Source organism: Eutrigla gurnardus, assembly GCF_963514095.1.
Source record: "Eutrigla gurnardus genome assembly, chromosome: 3".
NCBI classification, from domain to species: Eukaryota; Metazoa; Chordata; class Actinopteri; order Perciformes; family Triglidae; genus Eutrigla; species Eutrigla gurnardus.
The window spans coordinates 11,933,840-11,957,822 of NC_139917.1; the positions used below are offsets into that span (position 1 = coordinate 11,933,840).

Genomic DNA, 23,983 nt, shown 5'->3' on the forward strand with positions numbered 1-23,983 from the left:
TCGGGCGCCCGTGTTCCCGCAGACGAGTGGCGACAGCAGCCTTACCACTGCTATCTCTGATCTCCAATCAGCCAAGCCGGCTAAGACTCAAGGTCATTTGCGGACACGGTTAGTTTTCTCCTGCCTCTCTCCATTATTCTATTATTTCTCTCTGTCCTCGCCTGCTGCCTCTCTCTCTCTCCCCCTGCTCTCCGTTACGTCCTCCGTATCTCCCCCACCGTCCCCCCTGTCCACCTCTCACACTGTGTCTTTTTTTTATCAGTTAATTCATTCTTTCTGTTCCTCGTCTGCTGGCCTCGTCTAACCTATTTCTGTCTATCTCTGTTTCAGCTGTCGCTCCGTCTCTCTCCTTCTGTCTCTTTGGTTCCTTTCCATCTTCGCTCGCTCTCTCTGGGAAACACAGAATTGCCTGCATATGTACGCACAAACACACGTACGGTATGCTGTTACATGCACACGCGCACACACACACACACACACACACACACTCACAAGGACAGAATCCTGGCTCTGAGCAGTTGTTTCCACGACAACACACACACAGCTCTTCTCATGTTATCATGAGGAAGTTATTCCAAGGGTCCAATCTGACAGAAGTCTTTAATTGGACAGACAAGAAGGTGATTTTATCTTTTAATTAGCTCTCCTACTGAGCCACGTCTATTGTCTAAAATAGGCTGCATGGGTATTGCATAACATATCACTGGCGTTTTCTGATTAATACACTAAATGTGGTAGTAGGCTAATTGCTTCATAACGACAGGCGGAGAGCCAGGGTCTGCTGCATAAAGATGAGGAAATGGATAGACATAATCCCAAGTGTTCCCGGCTCTTTTCTTCTTTTTTTTCTTCCAAAGGATGACCACGAATGAAACGATACAAATCATCATATACCCTTTTTTTTGGTTTCTGTCTGCGACATTGCCGCATTCTTCTCAACGTTAACAGTATCAGCGTGTGCGAGAGCCGCCTCGGAGAAGTGTTTTGTACAGCGGTGTGCTAATGTATGGATATTTATAGTCCGCCTGCAGTGTTATGAACGAGTATACACAGGTGGCTAATTACTGCAAAAGCTAGCCGGCTAGTTTGGCACACGACCGCCACACACTCATACCACAGAGAGCCGGAGAGTGAAAGTGAGGGAGAGCACTTGATTTTTAGCTTTGGAAAGCGGCCAAAAAACCTGCAGTGCAGGGAGGAGGAGGGATGAAGCGCCGTGGAGGTAGAGCCAGCCAAAAAATCTTCAAGAAAAAACTAAAAAACTAAAAAACGAGGAGAGGTGGAGGGGCAAAATTTCCCAGAAAACTCAAAACCGCATATCATTTAATTAGCTGTTTTACGAGCCACTTTGAGATCTGTTTACAATATCTATGCAGTCAGAGTTGAGGGGAAAGTACATCTCCAGCACGAGGTCCGGCCCATTTCTTTCCCCGTGTGATCGGTGTGTGATTAGCAAACACCCGGCCTCGGAGGTGAGCTCGGGGGTCAGGTGTTTCCACTCAACAAGCGGCGGCTGCCAGTGCGCTTTAATGTCGAGGGACGCCCACTTGAGTTATGGGCGTCCCCTCCTTGATGTTACAGCCATTTGAGTGTACTAAAGCCAACCACCCTTCCAATGTAAATGCGATGATTTGTTGTTGAGTGTTTTAGGAATGCGACAGTTTGAGTACACTCTCATATATTTCCGAAAACAAGCCTCCGTTTATCGATCCGCCATGAGTTATGGCAACATTTTGGAGATATATCACCGCTTAATGTCTCACAAAATGTATCTTTCACAACAACGCGGCTGACAGCATTGATTTGCTATGTGAGGCACGCCGGCGTGATTGTAGACGGCAGGATCTCCGGCCTCCCGAACGTCGACGAGCTGAAGTATCTTGTTCTGAGGTTCGCTAAGGACACTATTACGCCCCTTCAAAGACAATTGATTTGATGAATATTTTAAGGACGAGCTGCGAGGGGCTCTGTGAAGGGTCCCGCCGCGTAAAGCTGTCGTAGCTCTCGGACAAAACATTGTGAAGTGTGATGAATGGTATCTAAAGACTAGTTTCACCTTTTTACGCGTCATATTTCCGAATGTCTGGTGGCTAAAACGCTCCGACACAGGAGGCAGGTAGCGTATCAGAGCGCTACCTGATCCAGCCTGAACACTTAGTCAGTACAAGAAAACTGCTAATGTACTGTCAAAGGCTCTCTCCCTCCCTCTCTCTCTCTCTCTCTCTCTCCTTTTCTCCCATGCTCCCTCTCTCTCTCTGTGTCCCTCCCTCTGTCAGCTGAGCTCTCTAATGACTTTGGTTTCAGACGCCGTCTATTTTTTGCTTTGGGAAACGTTACCCTGACAGACCCTGTTTATCAGATCAGCACGCAACTCATCTTCCTTTTTGCACTCAGTTGTTTCCCATGCTACTGTTCTCTCCAGTGTTTAATCTGAGAAACGGCATTTTTTTTTCAAGCAGGTAAAACAAGGATAAAGTCAGAACGTGCAGGCGAGAACGAAAACACACACGGGCACACGCTCCCGTTTGGACGCGTTACATGCACGAGCACTCGTCGGGGGCATTAAGCAGGTATCAGGTTGTGTTTCCATCTGCTCCAGAGAGGGCTCTGATAGTCCTATTATTTAATCTGCTGGTCATTCTAGACGCCAGGCAAGAGCCGTTTAGCCGGACATAATTGAATGCTTCAGTGTGGGAGATCACCTTGGCCGTCTGTATGGAGCGTCGTGCCAGGGCTGCACACCCGGACAGTGTTGGACCAAAAAAACGGTAGCTGGGATTTCTACAGCAAAAACTAACATTGTATAAATACATTCAAATACATACAGTTCTTACTGGAGGGAAACGGAAAATAATTAAATTTAATGAATAATATTGAATATCTGGAGTCAAAAGTTTCCCCAGTGCACGTCAGACAAATTTAGCTTGAGGATAAAAGTAATTTGCTTTTGTTTTTAAAGAGAACTGACACTAACTTGAGACAAGGCAGTTTACTCATAACAAGATTTCACTTCGAATTTCTCCAAAACTCAGGCTCAATCCGTTTTTCTGATTGTTTTTGGTAGAAGTCAGATTTACAGAGGAGATTAAATTGACTTTGAATATGGCCTTTGTTTGTTGTTGCTGTAAATATATCCTGACTTTATCTTATCCCAACTCTGTATCCTATCTTTTATGACTTCCACCGCAGAGATATTTGTAGCGAACCGAAAAATGTCATCAATACTACACGCAACAAAAATAGACAGTTTTCTATCACGACACCCACACTGCTCCTTGAACTACGTTCCTGTGAGCTTTACAATGGAGATGATATACACTGTGATATGGGTGGCATGTAGCACTCAGTGTGACATTATTCTTATAAAAAGAATTGAATCTCATCTTCTTCCAGCTGAGCTGTCAAGCTCCAGTTTGACATTTGCCAATGAAGGTCAGTAGGTCACTTATTGGCTTGAGAAAGTTGTATCTTTTCTACTCACTTCAGTGTTTGACCGTTTTACTTAATGAATAATTTGGCCTCTCATAGCATTTGAAATGTTCTTTTTTTTTTGGGGAGGGGGGGGGGGGGGGGGGGGGGATGTAAGGATTTCCACCACAACATGAAAGATAAAAAATAAATAAAAAAAAACTATTGAAAGGCAACACTTGAGATTTAGTTTTGCATCTTATCTTTGCCTTTGGACAAATCCTCTAAGCAGGAATGCAGTGTGAAATAAACATCAAGGACAAATAGATGTCTTTGATTCACTAAGTCTCCACCCTTCAACCCTTTTGCGTTTATTATGCAATGAGTTGCAACCTAGATTTCGGGGGAAACTAAGCTGGTAAAAAATAAAAAAGAAGATATTTCACAGTTGTTGGTATATTTAGAGACCCTGTTCCATGAATGATTCACTCCAGTGAGTACGACCTCCCAGTCTGGTATCACGTGAGTCAAAGGTCAAATCACCATCTGCTGTCATTGGAGCCCATCCTCTTTTCTCCTCCCTTGGAGTTTCCCAGTGAACTGTGTCATCAGAGTTTCCCACATAAAGCGACTGGGGTTTTTGATACATCGGCGTGACAAAGAATCATAAATTAGATTATTTTAAAGGCTTTAGTATTTCAGACTTATTTTTCCGACATCCATAATATGTGGATGAATGTTGTTACTGTAGACCATAGCCTATATAAAGGAAGTGGATGTGGTCACTGTAAAGTCACCCACTGGTTTGTGGACCGCTGTTTAGAAGCCAAGATTTCAGCTTTTTGGCAATCGCTATCTTAGTTTTTTTTTGCAACGAAAATAAGGACAATGCTGTGGTAGCAACGTGTCAATCAAAAAGTAGCCACAGCCTGAAGCATACCCTGCTTCATCGTCTGCTCTACTCTCGATGGACCATAATTCACTTAGTGAACATCATGCTGTATTGAAGAAGACTTGGGCAGATGGTGCTCCGTGGGTAGAGCGGCGTCCTTTAACCACAAAGTTGGCGGTTTGACACTCTATCAGTATGTCCAAGTGTCCTTGAGCATGATGCTGAAAGCCAAGTTGCTCCGCCCACTGCTCTTAATGCTTAGGATGGGTCACATGTAGAATTCAATTTCATGTAAGTATTTGTATAAATACAATTTTGAAAGTAGCGGTTGAGACCATAAACTCATGTTTAAAATGTTTGCTGAGATAATATATCAAGTGAGAAGTTGGGTCATTTTCTCACAGACTTCTATACAATCAGACTTCTTTTTGCAACCAGAGGAGTCGCCCCCTGATGGTCAGTAGAAAGAATGCATGTTTCCGCCTGCTGAAGAGGCAGTATAGGCCTCTATATTTGATATACAAGGTACTTACTGTATGGGACACACTCGTATTGGACTTCCAAGTACTTGTATGTGCCAGGACAGGGGTCGGGGAAGACGTCGGGCCCAGCCACCACCGCACACTGGGTCCGGTTGTTGCACCTACATGAGGAAGAGTCAGGCAGGTTAGATAAACACATCCAGATCCACAGATACAGTTTATGCTCACAGATGGATTTTGAGGACCAAAGCACTCAATAATACAGAACACAGACTCTGATGAATATTATTATTCAGATTATCGGATTATTCAAATTGAAAATCTTAACTGATGTACTTTGTTTAATTTGTTGCAAACAAATGGTGTAACAGCGGTCAATGGACACCAAAATCATCAACTCATTCAGGGCTGGATTCAAAATAACACCGAAAATCAAAGTAAAAAAAATGTAAATCACAGACTGATCCAACTCATAATGTGACTCAGTAATGTGTTTGGCCCCTTGTGCCCATATGAACTCCCAACAACATCTGGGCTGCTCCTGGTGAGTGGGCAGATGGTGTGTTGGGGGATCTCCTCTCAGACCTGGATCAGGGCATCTGTGGGCTCCTGGACGGGCTGTGGAGGTACTTGGCATTGGCATCAATGCCGTTGTCAATCGCTTCGATTGTCAGACCTTGAATCGATTTCGTCCTGCTACGAGCAGTCAGGGTACCGTTGGCTATGACATGGAGGCCTGTTTGACCCTCCAAGGATATACTCTCAGACCCACCACCAAACCAGTCCTGCTGGATGTTACAGACAGCATAACGTTCAACACGTCATCTCCAGACTCTTTCACACCTATCACATGTGCTCATTGTGAACCTGCTCTCTTCTCATGCCACCCTCATGGAGTTTGTTTCTGAAACATGCACACCATTAGCCTGCTGGAGGTCATTTTGTAAATCTCTGGCAGTTCTCCTCCTGTTCCTCCTCCACAAAGGAGCAGATACCGGTCCTGCTGCTGGGTTGATGCCCTTGTACGGTCCTGTCAAGCTCTCCTTGTGTAACAGCCTCCAACAGGTATCTCCTCCATGTTCTCGTGTTCTCGTCTCCATGAAACCTTCTCGTGACCTCACGTATGGATGTGGATCCTGGAGGATCTGGACTACCTGTGCAACCTGATTGGGCTGCCGGTTGTCTAGCTATTATGCTGGACTATCACCTACTACTGCAGCCTCGTGCTACAAGTAGCGCCAAGGACACTCGCAGAACACAGAACTAGAAAGGATACGGAGAGCAACTGGTTGTGGTCACCACATCAAAACCATTCCCTTGTTGGGGGTTGTCTTTCTTTTGCCTCTCTGTTGACCTGTTGTCTCTTTCATGTAAACCAAAGCAGTGACACCTGTGCTTCCTAAATGGACAGATTGATATCACTGAAGTTGAACTGGCTCGGTGTTATACTGTCATGATTAAGTGCTCCCTTAATATATTTCAGCATTGTACTTCACTACATTCACCCTGACACTCGAGAGTCATCTGTGTTTAAGGACCCTTAAGAGTGACAAAAAAGCACTGACAATACGTCCTTACTGATACACCTGAAGTGGACGATAAACTAATGGAATCCTTGAAATCACACGTACACAAGGTAGTCCACAATGGCTACTGAAGGGCTGTTGTGCAAGGACACTTCTGGTGTGTGTGTGTGTGTGTGTGTGTGTGTGTGTGTGTGTGTGCGCAGCACTGACAACAGTAACCTATGGCTTTAACAGCATTTTGCCCCAGACTCCAGGTAATTAATTTTAATTATCATGGGGGGCCCGCTCCTCTGACACACAAAAAGTAAGTATTGCTCTCCGTTATTAAGGCGGCCGATGGAAGGCAGCACACAGCATATTCGCTCCTTGCCTGCGAGGGTTCGTGTTTGAGTGCGTGTCGCTGTGCAGCTATTAAGAAGCACACGTGACATTCATGCACTTCTAATTAAACATGCTAAGGCCAAAGATGATTTGTTGGCGTATGGCTGGAGCCCATGTATTATAATGATGGATACATGTAATAACACAAAATGCTCCCCTATAAAATGAAGCGCCACTTTATCTCACTGCCCCTTCCTGCTTTTAATAAATTATCGAATTTCCGTGAATGAAGGATATATATCATGTGCACGACTAGGGGGGGAAAAAGTAACACACAAGGGGGACAATGCCTATTTTAAGAAGGCGGATGAGCCATTTCTCCTTTCTGAATATTTTCTTTCAATTAGAACAACTGTTCAGTCTCCCTCTTTCCCGGCGCACCTGTCAAACAGGCGACATTTACATTAAAAAACATTTCGATTCTCCCATTGAGATATTTTTAATGAGCACGCCAAACCCCTCAAGTGTCTTTTTTCTTACAGTATCGCTCACTTTGCATAATGAAATATGCATGAGAGCTAATTTCATTTTTTGGTTTAAATGTCCACTTATCACACAGAGAACCATTGTAGGTTGCACACCTACTGTGACGTGTATATTGCCGTCTATTGCTGACCAGCATGCCCGTGGTCAATGACAGGTTATTGAAGTTTAAAAAGGTTTAAAAGTCTCATGTGTCGCGCTGTCTGTCATATTCGCATAACAATACCCGCCAGTCTTCTCTCCTCTCGCTCCCTCCCTTCTCTTTTCTCGCCTCTCTGCTTTTTAATTTCTTGCCCCGGTGCTTTCATCATCGGTCACCTGTCATCAGTGCAAGTTACGGACCGGGGGGGGGGCACGAACTGACACACCAGCCAGAACTTTGCACACGACACCGACCGGTGGACACGATCGGCTGGCCCACAGTGGTGAAAACCATTTACTGGCCTCACATATTCGTGAGTGCCACAGTTGTGATGTCATCACGCCAGATGAGATGAAGCAATTAGGGATGCATGTCGGGAGAAGTGCTGTCACGCACGTATACGGTGTAGGATTAAAATATTTCCCCCACACACACTTTTAGGAGAGAAAACAACCTGTTAACACCGGGAAGGGTTTCTTGGCGGGCTTATAAAAGATGTCTCATCTAAAGGAGCCTGGGGGGAAAAATCCAACTGACACAGAAGGATGCTCGTGAACGGGGCAGTGAAAGCACATAACGGACAGAAAGTCACTGCAGAATGCACAAATAAGCGAGACACAATACATTTAAAAAAAGCAGGGAGACGGGCAGCGTAGGAGAAAGAAGACACAAATGTGTTTTGAAGAGCACAAAAGGGAGAAAATTTAAGTTGTGTGTGTGTGTGTGTGTGTGTGTGTGTGTGTGTGTGTGTGTGTGTGTGTGTGTGTGTGTGTGTGTGTGTGTTTATTTGTACTTCGTGCTGCTGCAAGAACGAGGCTCCATTCTCTGGGACTTTCACGGCTGAGTCATAAAGCACTGAAGGTTATTGACTGGTGTTTTAAATAGAGGGTATAGAGCAAAGATTTGACATAATCTCTTGCACGCTCCATCTCACTCCTGTCACTCCTTCTTTTCTCTGTCTATTTTTTGTCGGCACCACCTTTTCTTCCTCTTCGCCCTACGCTCTTCTAAGCCAAGATAATAAACCAATTTCTTCCACAGCCTTTGTCTTCATCCTTCCCGCTAAGGAATTATTCCTCTCAGTTCCTCCTTCTTTGTCTCTCATTCCGACTGTCTGTTTATCTGCCTTAAACCCACTTAGCTGCAGTTTCCAAAGTCACACCCAGATATATGTGGTAGGCCTCTTATTGCTCGCCACTTTCTTCCTCTCTCTCTCTCTCCGTCTGTCCACTCTCCCTCCTTTAATATCGCTCTCATTCCTGCCTCCCTCAGGGCGTCATCTCCTTCCATCCCTCCATCCTCTGTAAACCCTGTGCTGACGTCACCGCTCCGTCTGAGCCAGTAGTCTGAATCCGATCCAAAAAAGACTCCCTTATGTCCCCAGCACCTCCATCTCCTTCTCTCTTCCCCTCTCATCCCCTCTCTACCAATGTGTTTATCCAGCCTCATGAAACATACAAAAAAACATCAGCAAAAAAAATCCCAATTCACGTCCGGTCTCTGCATCCTGACCCGTAGTGAATGTAGATGCAGAACGTGCACGTTCAAATAGCTCTATATTTTTTTCCCTGTGTGGTGCTCTTGGTGCTGGCAGAAATGCTCCTTTTTTAATTAGCATGACCGCATCAAAACAAGGCAGTGGCCTGGATACCGCCTTGCCTGCTGGCTTTCTTCCCTGCGACGTGCAGCACGCACACAAGCACACAAACAAACTATTCACTAACAAAGGCGAGCGGTGGCAGGCAGGGAAAGGGAAAGCTGCGATGCTGCAGTGGGTGCTGCCGTTGTTATTGTCTCTGATGTTTTTCACTTTGTTTGGCAGACCTCCCTTCACTCCGTCTCTGTCTCCTTCCCTCATATAAACATAACTGACTGACTGATGATTTGATGAGGCTGACGCTGGCGGAGGGAGTGTGCAGCGCTAGCACACGTGTGAGTCTGCCAGCAGATGGAAGGCGGAATAAATATTTGTGTGTGTGTGTGTGTGTGTGTGTGTGTGCTTGCATGTGCGCGTGTGTGTATGTGCTCGAGTGCAGATGTGTTGAAGAACTATATAATTACAGAGCAAGTGAGAGCTGGGAACTAATCCTCATGAGTTAAAAGAGGTGTCTGAGAGTGAGTGATGCACAAAGCCTCGGCACAGTCCTCTGGAAACGACATTCGAATACAGTCACACACCGGCTGAGTCACCGACAGCGCCACGATCATGCCGAACACATACAAACCTTCTGGAATGGTGAACATTCGCATACACACACACACACACACACACAATAGACTGCTGTCTGAAAATCCTAAAAAGATACACATTTTAGACATTCTAGACCGCTGTCGGTACACAGGAATTTGCACAATAATTTGAAGTCAATTTGACATTTTGGCCAAACGCTGCAATTACAGCATCCGGCTCTGTCACTTGATGACGTTGGACCCCAAAAAACGTATTCCTCTATATTGGGTATGACGCATCTCGAACACTTCTTTACGTTTTTAGGTAAATCGACATCCCATATGAACAGTTTAGTAAATACTTATTTAAAATCATTATCATAATGGCTGAATCAAGAGTCATTGATGTTGACCGAGTCTGAGAACCAGGTTGGACCGAGTGGCTTGGGGGCGGGGTTAAAGGGGTGTGTATGCTCTATGGGCGTCATGGATGAGGAAGGTCGCTGTAAGATCCAGGTATAACATACCATCATTACCCATCATTACCCATCATTTGTGAGAATCAAAGTTTGAATGAATTGTAAAAATATCTTACGCCCAACAAAGTGGAATCTTATAGTGAGGAAGCATCATTGGCGTTACAAAGCTGTCCGACATTGTAATGTATGAACGTTAACGACATTACCATATTACCACATTGCATTGTGGGTTATTTATCCTGACGTAGTGTCCAGTGTTTGCATACTGCACAGTGTAATATTTCACTGGTACTAGTATGCATTCATGTAGGTCTCATAAGTTTTTGGACATACTAAAAAAATCTCACATACCGTTTTAGCGTACTAAATACAATTTGTCACATTGACTGTATATACACCAGAATGTATAACAAGTAAATCAACCCTGTAAAAATGGAATAAATTCCATTTGCTAATGAAGGCCGTGACATGAGGTTGAAAGCTTTGGTGAAGGCTAGTAAGTAAACCTTGAGTAAAGAAGATTTTGACAAATAACTGAGATATTTTCTAAATCTAAATTTACATTTTTTATTTAATTTCCAAAAGAATTCACCAACTTTCTCCTTGAAATTTGATTTATTATTTACTATTTTGTTATTTCTACCATTTCTAAAAGCTTCTAGGTAATTCTTCTCAGCCCTGCTGTTACAGAGGTGTCTGAACTACCTCAACTCGCCTCTTTTGTCGAAAAGTGACATTTAACCCACAAAGCTCTCGGGCTCATGGGAAGCAAAAACAATATTATAAAAATCTACCGTCCTTATTTGGACACAGGAAGCAAGCCACACCACATGCAAATTGCTTTAAAATGTTTTCTTACTTCTGGAACTGAACCTGCAGGTTCTGATTGGTCAGCCTTGTGTTGTTGTAAATAAAAACTAAATCACGTCATTCTAAATCTATATTCTGCAACTCTGCACTGGTGGGAATTATTATTCCATAGAATAGCAAACGTTGACTTCAGTGACCTCCGTTTTTACATGCGTACGACGGCGTGCTGCATGTCTTTGTTGCTGCATGTCTTTGTTATTGCTCTTCAGCAGATGTGGGTCAGTTCAGGGCCGTGACCAGTTCACACTGGAATCTGATATTAGCCACATTTAAGAATGAATGTGAACAAACAAACAAAGCAACCAAAAAGAAGAAGATCTGAGCAATAAATCAAAGGCTTTCAGGCCAAACCAGCAGGAACACGGACGGTTCAGAATATTGAGAAATCTTTTGGTGATGCTCCCTCGGAGAGTTGTGCAACAGCGATACAGACTAATGGCGCGCATAATGTGACCATTTTATTTTGCTCGGTTTGTTCACCCACACTGTGAGGTAACTTGCAGAAAACGGACTGAAAATCCCCCCAACATGTTCTGCTGTTGACAGTGACTCATGCATGAACCCAGAATGAGGCAGAGGAAGTGGTGGTGCCAACTCAACCGAGACTGAACTGGTTTGAAACAAAAATATAAAGAGCGGAAGATAACGGCGTTCATGTCAAACTATGTGGTGATTTTCACACACGTGATCACGCGTCAAGAATACAGTTTGGTCTTTCTCCTTGACGTCTAAAATGTATTGACCTTGAGAGATTATTTCTCTGGAAATAACATAACTCCAGTATTTCTTCAACTGTTCTCTGCTATCTGAAGGAAGCATTCAGTTCCCCAGATTAAACAATATTTACCAGAATTATTCCTTGATAATAACATTATAAATTGCACACTACCAGAGGTCCAAATCACCCATACAAATAAAATGAATACTGTATTTTAATGAGCATAAAAATATTCCCCACAATTATTTTATAAGCTTGTAATACATTCAGAAAAAGGAATACAATTAAAATCCCCAAACTGATTTAAAAAACGAAATGGAACGAGTTGAGCAGTTGTTAAAAAAAAAAAAAAAAACATGAAATAAAATTGTGAAAATAACAAAAGGAAATGGGAAAATATGATTTCACAAGGCTCTTTATGTCCTGCGGGAGTTCAGGAAACCCATTTGACAGCAGAAAGGGCATAGTTACTGTATCTCGCTACAGGATAGAAAGCTGTTAGCCTGGCCATACATTCTCTCTCTCTCTCTCTCTCTCTCTCTCTCTCTCTCTCTCTCACATACGCACACACACACACCCATACTACACTACTGGCCTCATTTCTGCTTTATTAGCTCCCTGATGTGGTTACACACACACACACACACACACACACACACACACACACACACACACACACACACACACACACACACACACACACACACACACACAGAGTAGGGCTGTTTGGAGACGGACAAATGGAGTGACAGAAACAGTGGATGCAGAGGAACTGGGATGTAGTAAGTAATTGAAGAGTGATGCAGGGAATGTGATCGACAGAGGTAAGAGACAGGGAAGAAGAGACAGGTGTCTGTGTGTGTGTGCGTGTGTTTGTGAGTAAGTGTGTGTGTGTGTGTGTGCGTGCGTCTACCACAGGGTCCAGTGAAGCGGATGCATCACATCCTGTGCCAGCACCACCACACCACCACGCTTATAAAGAAATGACAGATCTGTCTCTCCTGTTCTCTTTCTCTCCCACACACACACACACACACAAACACATACACACTCCTCTGCGGCCCCTGACTGCATTTCTGTCAGCTCTCGAACAGCCTGTCAGACAAGCCACAGGTAAAATAATGTTGTTTTCCCTACTGGGAAAAGGCTTTGAAATGTGTTCCATTATTAATATTTGGCTGGAGGATGACATTCTCTCCCATTTTTCTCCCATTCTGTCTGAGCATGTCAAATGTCACTTTTGACGCACAACATGCAACACACAGTATATATGTGTATACCATGAATACTGCATAATCTGTGTGTCCAATATGTACTTCTGTTAAACAAAGTGCTCCTCCCTCTGGCTTCATGCCAGGCGAGAAATAATAAATCCTACCAGGATAGAAACGGATACCGTATTCCAACTTGCATACTTTTTTCTTTGTACTCTTGGTACATGCTGCAGCTGCACTTACATTCAGTTGGGACATACTACCTCGTCCAAACATCTCAAGCACCTTGAACTGTGGCCCTCTAGCTTAGAAAGGGATGCTGGCATACTGCAAAATGCGACCCAAAGCTGTAGGATATCCTGGTATTTTTGGCGTACTGAATTTGACATACTGAACCAATCTTTTTCTAGCGTACTAACTGGTGGTATGGTTATTGGAACGTGTGAAACATGTTAAATCAGCCTTTAAAAATGACCTATTTTTGTCTGTAATAATCATATTAATTTATTTATTATCTTTTTAGGTTACTGAACTGCATCAGAATCAAAGGGATTCATAGTAATAATTAGAGTGTATGTCTAAAACACAGAGGCACTCAAATAATACAACACATTACGGCTCACGGCCAAGTACTGTTTTTGAGCTCCGCCATCTCTCCTCTCCTCCCCTCTCCTCTTCCACTGGTAACCATGGCAACTTCCACGTCGTCCGATTCCAGGACACACTCGGGGAGTCTTCCTCCTGATTCCACCTAGCAACATTCCTGTGCCGACACCTCCGCAGTTACTCCCCGCCTTACATCCGCCTGTGCATTTTTCCATGCGACACCCGCATCCTCCACAGTTTAATCAGACGCCACCTGCTTGCACAGACTCCAAATCCTCCTAAAAGCTAAAAGACGAGTTGCATTCCAGACAGCTTGGCTGTCACTCTTGGTCGGCGAAAAAGCAGAGAAGCGTGTGAGACACCATCGCCGCCAAGACGACGGAGCGGCGCCACAGCGAGACACTTGTCTTGTAGAATTTAGTCAGCCTCACCTTATGATGCAAAAGGAAAAATGAATAAAAAATGCATGCTGTTGTGTGTATGATTGTAGGGCTGTTACTTGTGTCCTGATTTAGTTTAGTCAAAGTGTCAAGTCAGTCAGGAAGTCAGTCACTGTCTACATGCCGGCGTGTCTGAGGCACTGATTCACATGCCAGTCGCTGGATGTGTCAGGCGCTGTGTGTGAGTGTGTGAGACAGAGAGAGAGGTGTCTAGACCATTCTCAAACCCTTCTCATGCAGCCATGTAGCTTAGGTGCTCGATGAAGCATGCTAACTGAGGTTAGCAGTGCCGCGGCAATGGGGCAAAAAGGGTCACGCGGTGGAGACTTTGACGTGTGGAAATACAGAGGTTGTGGCAGAACTGCACAGCTGTCAGTGAAGGCGAATATGTATCGGAGCGTTGGTGGGTGGACGGATAACGCAGCTGCGTGTCAGGGACAACAATATGTGAAGACGAGGTCACAAAGCCTTCGTTGCTGTCACGTATATGAAGGAAAGTTTTCTGTGTCCGTGTTTCAGGACTGTGTGCCAGAATGTTCTCGCCTTTAAGTGTGTCTTCACCTCTGAGTTCTCTCTAGATACATGCAGCTATCAGTGTGTGTGTGTGTTAGGTGTGTGTGTGTGTGTGTGTGTGTGTGTGTGTGTGTGTGTGTGTGTGTGTGTGTGTGTGTGTGTGTGTACATATGCATGCATGTATGTGTGTGGGCCCTAATTACCGCACTGAGCAAGGGTGACAGTTGGGCCCCTAGGGTGCCGCAGGGCATCTCCTGTAACCGTGGTGACTATATGAGGGTGGCAGCACACACACACAAACTCTCTCTCTTTCTCACACACACACACACACACACACAAACTCTCTCTCACACACACACACACACATACACACACAGGCATTAAGTGGGACATTTCCAGATATGACCTCATTCAGTGAGAAGCAGGGTAGTTAATGGAGAGAGAGGACACGAAGAGTGAACAGACTGAGAATGAAAAAGTCTGAGATATGATAACAAGACATACTAATTGTAAATATCCTGGTGAGTCCACCTCTGCAAGACATCACACACACACACACACACACACACACACACACACACACACACACACAGCGTAGTCACAGCTGAAAACCTTCAATCTAGCAGATAATATTGTTTTTGCACTCTGAGTAACTGAGCTGGAATAATTATCAAAAATGTATGATTTATGTAAGATTTATCTGTGTCTCTGCCATCATCTGCTCTGCTCCCCTTTCGTATTTACAGAGAGACAGTTGAAGTGCAGGTACGCATTGGAAAAAAAAGATTGCAGTCTATGATTCAAGTGGTTTTCTATAATTCAGAGAGTCTAAGGGGAAAAAAGACTTCAGAGGATTTTTTTTTACAGCCTCCCGCGTGACAGGTTCAAAGGTGTGGGTGCACACTCACTAACACACACACTGGTATACAAAAGCATACCGCCATAGATGTATAGGTTTACACACGCACACACACACACACACACACACACACACACAAGAATGTGCTCTCATGCGCTACCACACCAGCCCTGCTCTTTGAAGGCTGAGACTCTGTTCTAAAGAGACAGGCTGCCAGGAGAAGTTGACCATGCTCGGGAACTGATGAGCAACTCTCTCAATTTCTCCTCGTCTGTGTTTGTGTGTGTGTGTGTGTGTGTGTTTGTGTGTGTTTGTGTTCTGTGTGTGTGTGTGTGTGTGTGTGTGTGTGTGTGTGTGTGTGTGTGTGTGTGTTTGTGTTCTGTGTGTGTGTGTGTGTGTGTGTGTGTGTGTGTGTGTGTGTGTGTGTGTGTGTGTGTGTGTGTGTGCATGTGTGTGCATGTGTGTGTGTTTGCACATGTGTATTCATTGACGTGTGTGCACACAGGGCTGGTGCACCTATAGGTTGATCTGGATGTGTCTCTGGCCTCTGCACTTGGCCAGGATGGAGTTAAAATATAGAATACATACTGTGAAATGCAGGCACCCCATAAGCCCCCGCACTTCAGTCAACTCCCCCCCCCCCCTAGCTGGGGAAGAAAAAAAAAGTGATGGTAAAAACAGGAAAGGGCAACGAAAACTAAAACAGATGGTGAGGGAGGAAGGAAAGAAAAGAAAAGTGACAGAGAGGGTGAGAAGCAATTTTGAGGAATGAGAAGAGAAAGAAAAAAAAAGTGACAAAAATGGAGATATCAAGAGAGTGACAGATAGGAGAATAATAAATGAAACATGTTGTTATTCAACACTTCCAAAAGCAAGGGAGATGGGAGCGGAGGAGAAGGGGGGGAACAACTCCCTACCCATGTCTTTCTTGTCAAAGTGGTTTCCTTTTGTGTTGAGGGACTTGACGAGGGAGGAGAAGGGAGAGGAAGAGAGGGACGTGAGCAAACAAGGTGACAAGGTGAGAGGCGTGGGGGAGGGGGGGTCTGTTTGAAGTAATTTTCTAACATGGTGGGCTGTGGAAGAGGTAGAAAAACAGAGTTTGTGTGCGCTGTCTACACATGTGGAGTGTCTGCACTCGTAGCCTTCGAGTGCCCGAATGCAGAGGAAGCGAATACGCTGAAAGGTACTCGGCCCGCCGAGCACTCAAGTAGCGCTGAGGGACGAGAAGCACGTCTCTGTGGAAGCCATCGAGTCACTCTTGTGTCACTAGGTCGCTATAACGTGCAGGCACACACTGCGCAGGATTGCAGAACCCAAGCCTTCCAGTGCTCCTGCTGTCTAGATACACGTAACTCTCCCCAGTGACACTTCATGTCTGCTCAACCCAACCACACCCAGCTGCAGCCGGCTCAGCTGCTTTGAAAAATACATTGAAATTGAACATGACTTTTTTTCTTTTTCTTTTAGCAAAGCACATGTGCGGCGGAGCTGACTTAGGTTGAGCCTCATATGATTGGAAACATATGTGCATTTGCTTAAGTAAATAATAAAGTTAAAAGCATAAACCTAGACCCGAAAGAATGCTCAGTAGCCATTTTGAAATAGGCATTTCCGTTCAAAACCCGATAAAACACAGTGAGTCATCGAACTGAGGCCAGTGTATGGCTAAAACAGATTAAGCGTAACTTTCATGGCCACGACTTCGTTTCCCCCTTCAACCCAGTGTGTCCCAATAGGGAGATAATCTGGGAAATGCAGCGATATCAGGTCCTCTCTAGGCTGCCTGAGAAGCCTTGTGAGACCCTCTGGAGATATGAGGCTTTGATATCAAGACCAATTATGTGGTATGGGCGTGCACACACACACACACACACACACACACACACACACACAGTCCCTGGCCTTGGAGAGTGGTCGAGAGGAAAACAAAGAGAGAATGTGATACTGAGGAAACACTGGGCAGGCGGAACATGCTCTGATTTTATCAGCCAGTGGAGCTAGGCTTGAAAACCAGAGACGATGCAGACACAGAGGGAATGAGGGAGTGGAAACCAGGCAGTCCGGGGCTCACTGAAGAAGAGGGATTTGTGTGTGTGTGAGAGAGTAGGGGAAGGAGGTAAAAAATGCATACACGAACGCACGATACGTGCAAAAAACCCCCCCAAAAAAACTATTCAGCCGCCGTTAACAAGCGCACATTAGTGTACACACTCAGAGATTCACTGTGCATTAATGTAACACGTGAGCGTGCAGAATGGTACAAACACACACGCGCATGAAGGCTAACTCAAAGCCTCTTGTGACAAACATGCACAAGCAGAAAATATATGTGATAAACAGTTGTTTCCGGTCTGAGTCACCTCGGTGGAGGATCCCTCAAGATTAAGTTTGGCCTCTGGCTCTGCTAATTGGAGCTTAAAGTCTGGTGTAGCCCCTGGGCAGTGTGTGCTGTGTGTGGCACATGCAGTGAGTATCTATGTGTGTGCGTGTGTGTGTGTGTGTGGCTGCGCATGTGTATAAATTATGGATGGCAAGGGCTGTAGGAGAGCGGCCACACAAGCTTGCAGCTGCCGGAGAGAGCGGAGAGGACCAAGCCAGGCCAAAGCAATCGCAATCAGAGCGCTGCCTCATGACACAGACAGGTGGTTTTGATGGAGAGACAGGAGCGAGCAGGAAGAGAGTGAGAGAGGAAGACGATGTCAATATTGGGATGGTGAGAGAGGAAATAATGGCTCACAGTTGGGCAACACTGTGTGCTGGGAAAAATTGAGATACTAATGGTGACATTAATGAATTATTTATATCCAGACATATCTCATTACACAGAGCCTTGCTTTCCCCTCATTGCCATTTTTGTTCAGCTGTTATTTTCCACTTAGTGATCATCATCATACCTGACCAATGCCAGAAGTTGGCACCGTAGGTTTAGGAGAAGACAGAGGTATCAAAGACCAGCGCAACTAACCCAAAGCCAGAAGACCACTTCTTCGTAATTATAGCTCATAAAACTTAGCATAATTCTCATGCAAATTAGCATGTCTATATACTATTTAGAACTGTTGTTTCTGTCATGCCCCTGGTGGGAAAAGGCCTTCAATATTCAAACAAATATTGCCCAGGCATCCTGTAAATAAAAGTATCTGTAATCTGTGATTTGCAACAATAGCAAACAGAGTGAAGAGTTCATTGACGAAAGATGAGGTTTGTAGCTACATCAGATTTGCTGAAGGTAATTTTTACCTTGTTCATGAGTGATAATTTCCTATTTCTATAATATTCAATTACCATGTCTGAATAGAACTTATAAACCTAATTTTTATCATCTATTAATGCGTATACATGTAAAAATTAGTGATGCAACATTAGGTTAACATAAACATTGATTTCCTAACTTTGGAAAACAAACAAGTAACCAGTTAACACAGATATATACATGCACTGATTTGTTATCTATTAAAATAATGCTATGCAATACCCGATCCAGCCAATAGAATTAGTAATGGACTGATATCGGTATCAGGTGTATCTCTTAGATGCAAGTGAATATATTCTAACAAGCTCATACTTGTCCAGTTTCTGAGAATCAGTTGCCACACAAAGATATGATACCATACCCATATCTACCAAGTATTATTCTTCATTTGTGAGATCTGAGCCTTAACGGCTTTGTTGGCATCTCACAGCAGCACAGTGAACATCTCAGACTCTGATACTATTAGCCCTGAGAGATTGCAAGTTGGCAAGTACTTCTGTTGTCATAGCTGCTCAGAAACTCCCTTATAGCTAGTAAAGCTATGAAAGCCATTCCTCCTCTGAATGCCCTCTGTCTCTAGTTTGTGGTTGTAACATTCCAAGTGGCTGTGATTATCCTAGAGGTCACAACAGGTCGTTTATAGTTTCAAAAAATGGTCCCACTATGGCTACTACAAGGACGGACATGATCACACATCAATACAGTTGGACTCACAGGATCCACAAGAGTCTCAGCTTTCCAGTCATACACAATGTATGCAATTCAAGACTGTTTAGGGACCAATGTATGCAGAAATATTCAAAAACGCAATTTTGAGACGAGGCGAAAGTTTCACATTTATACTGCATGCAAAACACTGCATTGTTTTGCCCTGTGCATGGGGGTCTTCATAAAGTGGGTGTGCCATGTAAAGACTCATGGCTACCCATAGAACCTATTTTCATTCACAGATCTTGAGGCGAGAAGCCAAAGTGACCCCTTTGAAAATCACAATGCCAGTCTTTCTTCATCTAAATGTAGTTTAGCTTTGGAGATTGATTAGCATGACATGGTACCAATGGATTCATTAGATCGTCTAGTTTCATATGATGCCAGTAACTCTAGCTTCAAGACTGAGCCTGCTAGAGCCTTTTTAAGACAGTCGGCAGGCATCACCGCTGATCCCACGGGCCTCTGAGGGTTAAAGGAAATCAAAACTTAGCATGCGTCTTCACCTTCATTATTAGATATACTATGAATTCTGCAGAGAACTCTTTCTGGCTTGGTTTTCTGTAGTCCTAATAGCACTGTCAGGAGAGGAGGCTATCACACTGGCCAGCTGCACAGGATGTGTTACCCGAGTAATTTCGACTGTGTGATAAGGTTCTACACTTGTATGGCATTGTACAGGAACTGAGAGCAGCACAACTGCACCGGGTGGGGTTCATGAGTTACGCTGGTTTCCATCACCTTTTTCCCTTTGTTTCACCATATCTGACAGGTGTGCTGCACTGTGTGCTGCACTGTTGTGCTGTTTGCTGTCAACTTTGCAAGTGGGTGAACGTGTGAGTGTTACAGAACTTGACATTGATACTTTATAGGGATGAATAGCAAATGATCAATTGACACGACACCCACCTGCTGTAGCTAGGATGTCTGCGACGGAGGCGCAGTAAAAAATTCAGAGCGCTCCCGTTTAGGTTAAAGCTCTTTTTGTACCATGAATCAGCCTCGTACATGTTGCACTGAGGCATACCGTAGAACAATACAAAGTTTGTAGAAGAATCGGACACATTCACACACACTCACCTGAGTGACATGATCTTGTACGCGTCGGGCAGGTAGCACCGAGTGTTCTCCATCTGGGCGGGGTCGGAGTCGCAGATCTTGTCGTCAGTGCGGCCGTAGTTGGCGCTCTCGATCATGATGACGTCCGTGCCCGGGCAGCGCAGCTCGATGGGGTATGACTCACAGGACAGCTCCCTCCGCACCACCGCCATGGGGATGGGGGCGCGTCCGATGGCTGCACACACAAACACATACATTGGTACCACGATGTTTTTTGCCGAAATACTTACATACTAGTTTTATTTGTAGGACTGTCTTTTAAAAAAAAATCTGCACTGGAGGAATAAACCATACAAGCACAGATTGTGTTCAACCAAGAGTGCATTTGTAGCCTTGTCATATAGACTAATTATCCCCACTATATGAAAACAACAGCATCACATTATTCATATGGACATGTCCACTGTCGCAAGTGAACCGACTTGGTAATTACTGTTTTGCAGTTTAAGACATCAGTCTAGATAGAGAGTAATTGCCTGGCAATTTCAACAGGCGTTTAGTGCTGCAGAGATTATTCAAAGATGGCACTGCCTAATTATTCTCAGAAGTTCCAAATGTGATACATACATCCACTCTTACTGTACTGAAATAGGAAAGTTAGCATGTCATTAATTCCAATGAGATTGGCGCTACTGATCTGCCCCAGATTTCTTCCTGCTGTTGCTTTGCTTCCCTGCGTGTTTAATGATGAAGCCTCTTGGATGATGAAACATCTGCAAGACCAAACGGCAATCAAGCTGCCATTGACTAATGAAGTCTGGATATCTCATAACGTGAATGTCTGGCAGTCTTTACAAAGGCAAACAGCAGCAGCTTCTGCACTTCAGTTTCCACCTGTGGTGCACATGGGATATGATTAGGCACATGATCTTAATAGTCCCATCGAATTACAAGACAACATGCACTCCAATCAAAATATGCAACTACACTGCTCAGAAATATTAAAGGGGCATTTAAATCACACATCAGATCTTGATGAAGGAATTATTCAAGTTCAAAATCTTTACTGGTGTACATTCTGTAATTTGTTGACTTTGGTGGCGTTGGACGCACCGATACATAACGTCCCATAGGAGCTCAATTGGATTTAAGTCAGTGGAACGGGGCCAGTCATAACTGCATACACACACTGGCTATATGAGGCTGGGCTAGTCCTGCACCAGGAGGAACCAAGGACCCACTGAACCAGGAGGAACCAAGGACCCACTGAACCTAGAGGAACCTAGGACCCACTGAATCAGGAGGAACCAAGGACCTACTGAACTTGGAGGAACCTAGGACCCACTGAATCAGGAGGAACCAAGGACCCACTGAACCTGGAGCAACCTAGGACCCACTGAACCTGGAGGAACCAAGGACCCACTGAACCAGGAGGAACCAAGGACCCACTGCTCCAGCGTAAAGGTCTGACAATCAATCTGAGGAGTTCATCCTGGTACCTGGTTCATCATTGACTATGACATGGAGGACAGTGTGACCTTCCAAGGATTTGCCTCCCCACACCATCATTGACCCACCACCAAACCGGTCCTGCTGGATGATGTTACAGGCAGCATAGTGCTATAAGTAGGGACAGGGACAGTAGTACAGCACAAAACTAGTCAGGAAGGAGATGGAGAGAGCATCTGTATGTGGCCACCAGATTAAAACATCCCCTGTTTGGGGCTTTTCTTTATTTTTCTTCCATTCCACCTGTTGTCACGTTCATTACACCAAAGCAACTGAAATAGATTCACAATCACTTGTGCTTTCTTAATGGGCAGATTGATCTCCCTGAAGTTTCACTGACTTGTTATACCGTAATGATAAAGTGTTCCCTTCATTTATTTTAACAGTGAATAAATAGATTAACAAATATGCTTCAACAGAATATGCTCTGCGTCTGGGAGGCGTCACCTTGCAGGAGGTACTGCAATCACCCTTCAGACCTTTTTCAAAGCAGACATGTTTAGCTTGTCGTATCAGGAAAAGTGCAGGTGACACAGATTTAATTAAGGATGGCTCAGTTTCATCAAGTGTCCCAGCAAGCCAAGACACTGAGCCAGCACTTCAAATACATGGACCAGCTCACCTTCAGGGAATGCAATCATTTGTTAGCAGTGTTGGGCAAGTTACTTCAAAAGCGTAATGCATTATTTATTACTTGTTACTGTCATTTCAAAGTAATTAGTTCCATTACAATATTACTGTCTTTGAATTGTATGGCATTACACTACTTTTACATTACTTTTGCATTACTTTTCACCAAAATAAAAGGAAATATGGATTTTTTGTTCTCAATAGATCTTCTTGTGTTCAATGCAGCTCATTACACTGCAGGATGTGATGTTTTTCGCTTCAAAATAAAAGAACGAAAAACGGTAAATGACTCGTATCCCGTTATTCGTTTTAAAAAACGGAAAACGAGAAACAGAAAACGACTCGTTTACTGATATTAGATATTGTGTTCATGAATGGGATTCGGGGATGAAATAACAGGGCCATTTTTCATTCCAGATTTGCCGTTCGTCTTTTTTAATGACCTTGAAGGCGCTGTGTTATGCTGCGAAATTACCTGAAAGCCTACCTGAGACATTTAGGGGGGCTCTAAATAAAGGCTCTAACAGCGTCTGACGCTCGCGTTTTGAAGTAAACCTTCTGTTTTAAACACGCACCAACAGCGTTATGACGCGGACATAAAAGCGGTTCAAAACCGACGGGGAGAATCGGAGCTTCCGCCTCCTCGCCGCCGGCCCTCAGCTGTTGATCCTCGGTGTGCCGGGTCGGCTGCGCTCTGACCGACCGGGAGCCACTCCGTGAGTCGGTGTCCAGCTCATGGAGCCTGCTAACAACAGCGATGAATTAACATAGTGTAGAGTCACACGGACCGGCTTTCACACTTTTCCAAAAGTGGAGCGTATGCCCATCTCGCGATCGCGAATGTAGAGTCAATTGATTTCGGCTTTAAAATGCATTGTAACGCGCATAACTGAGATTTGTACCGAGTAAAATATTACCAGGGTTTTTTTTGTAATGCCTTACATTACCGCGTTACAGCAAAACGTAATGCATTACAGTAATGCATTACTTTTGTAACGCGTTACTCCCAACACTGTTTGTTAGATAATGCCTGTGAAAAGTCAACTGTCTGGGCTTCATTACGATACCAATCTTGGTCAGTTTTTCCTGTATGTTATTACTTATTGTATTTCTGTTATGGCCACCAAGACGATCATGCATTTAGTCGCATGTGCATGAGTGAGTGTGCACCTTTGTGTCTGTCCACGGCTAATCTCACATTCTGCTGCAACAAACTGCATCATATGTTTGGTGGTCAGCACCCTCAAGGACCTCTTTATCAAAACACCTGTTATTGCTTTGTTTATTCTGCCCTTGACTGCCTGCTTACTCCTTATTCACTATTCTTACCGGTGATAGCACACACTGAGGGAATGGCTGGCCCCCAGCTGCAGTTTGGCAAACAGCTAACTGAACTACCAGTACACCCACTGCTGAGTACATCACCACCAGTGAGTTGGTCCTGAGTTTAATTCTGCTGTTGGAAATGTCTTATATGGAAATGACTGCATGCATACATCGCTGCATACACTGTCCTCGTACAGTCTTTGACTCTGAGACTAAGAAAGTCCACATATGTTGACAAAAACTGTTTCAATCCATATTTGTTGTTTGGTGTTTAGCCTTTCAAAAACATTTTCACTGTAGACAAAAACCATCTACG

General features: G+C 44.3%; 1 protein-coding gene across 1 annotated transcript in view; it reads right to left on the bottom strand.

Annotated features, from left to right (window-relative positions):
- Positions 1-23,983, bottom strand: part of adgrl3.1 (adhesion G protein-coupled receptor L3.1) — a 126,902-nt gene that overhangs the window by 65,140 nt on the left and 37,779 nt on the right. Inside the window, exons 4-5 of the mRNA XM_084005363.1 lie at positions 20,224-20,437; positions 4,834-4,943 (exon numbers count right to left, since the gene is read on the bottom strand). Of these exons, the coding sequence (XP_083861489.1) occupies positions 4,834-4,943; positions 20,224-20,437 (324 nt within the window). The remainder of the gene's footprint in view (positions 1-4,833; positions 4,944-20,223; positions 20,438-23,983) is intronic.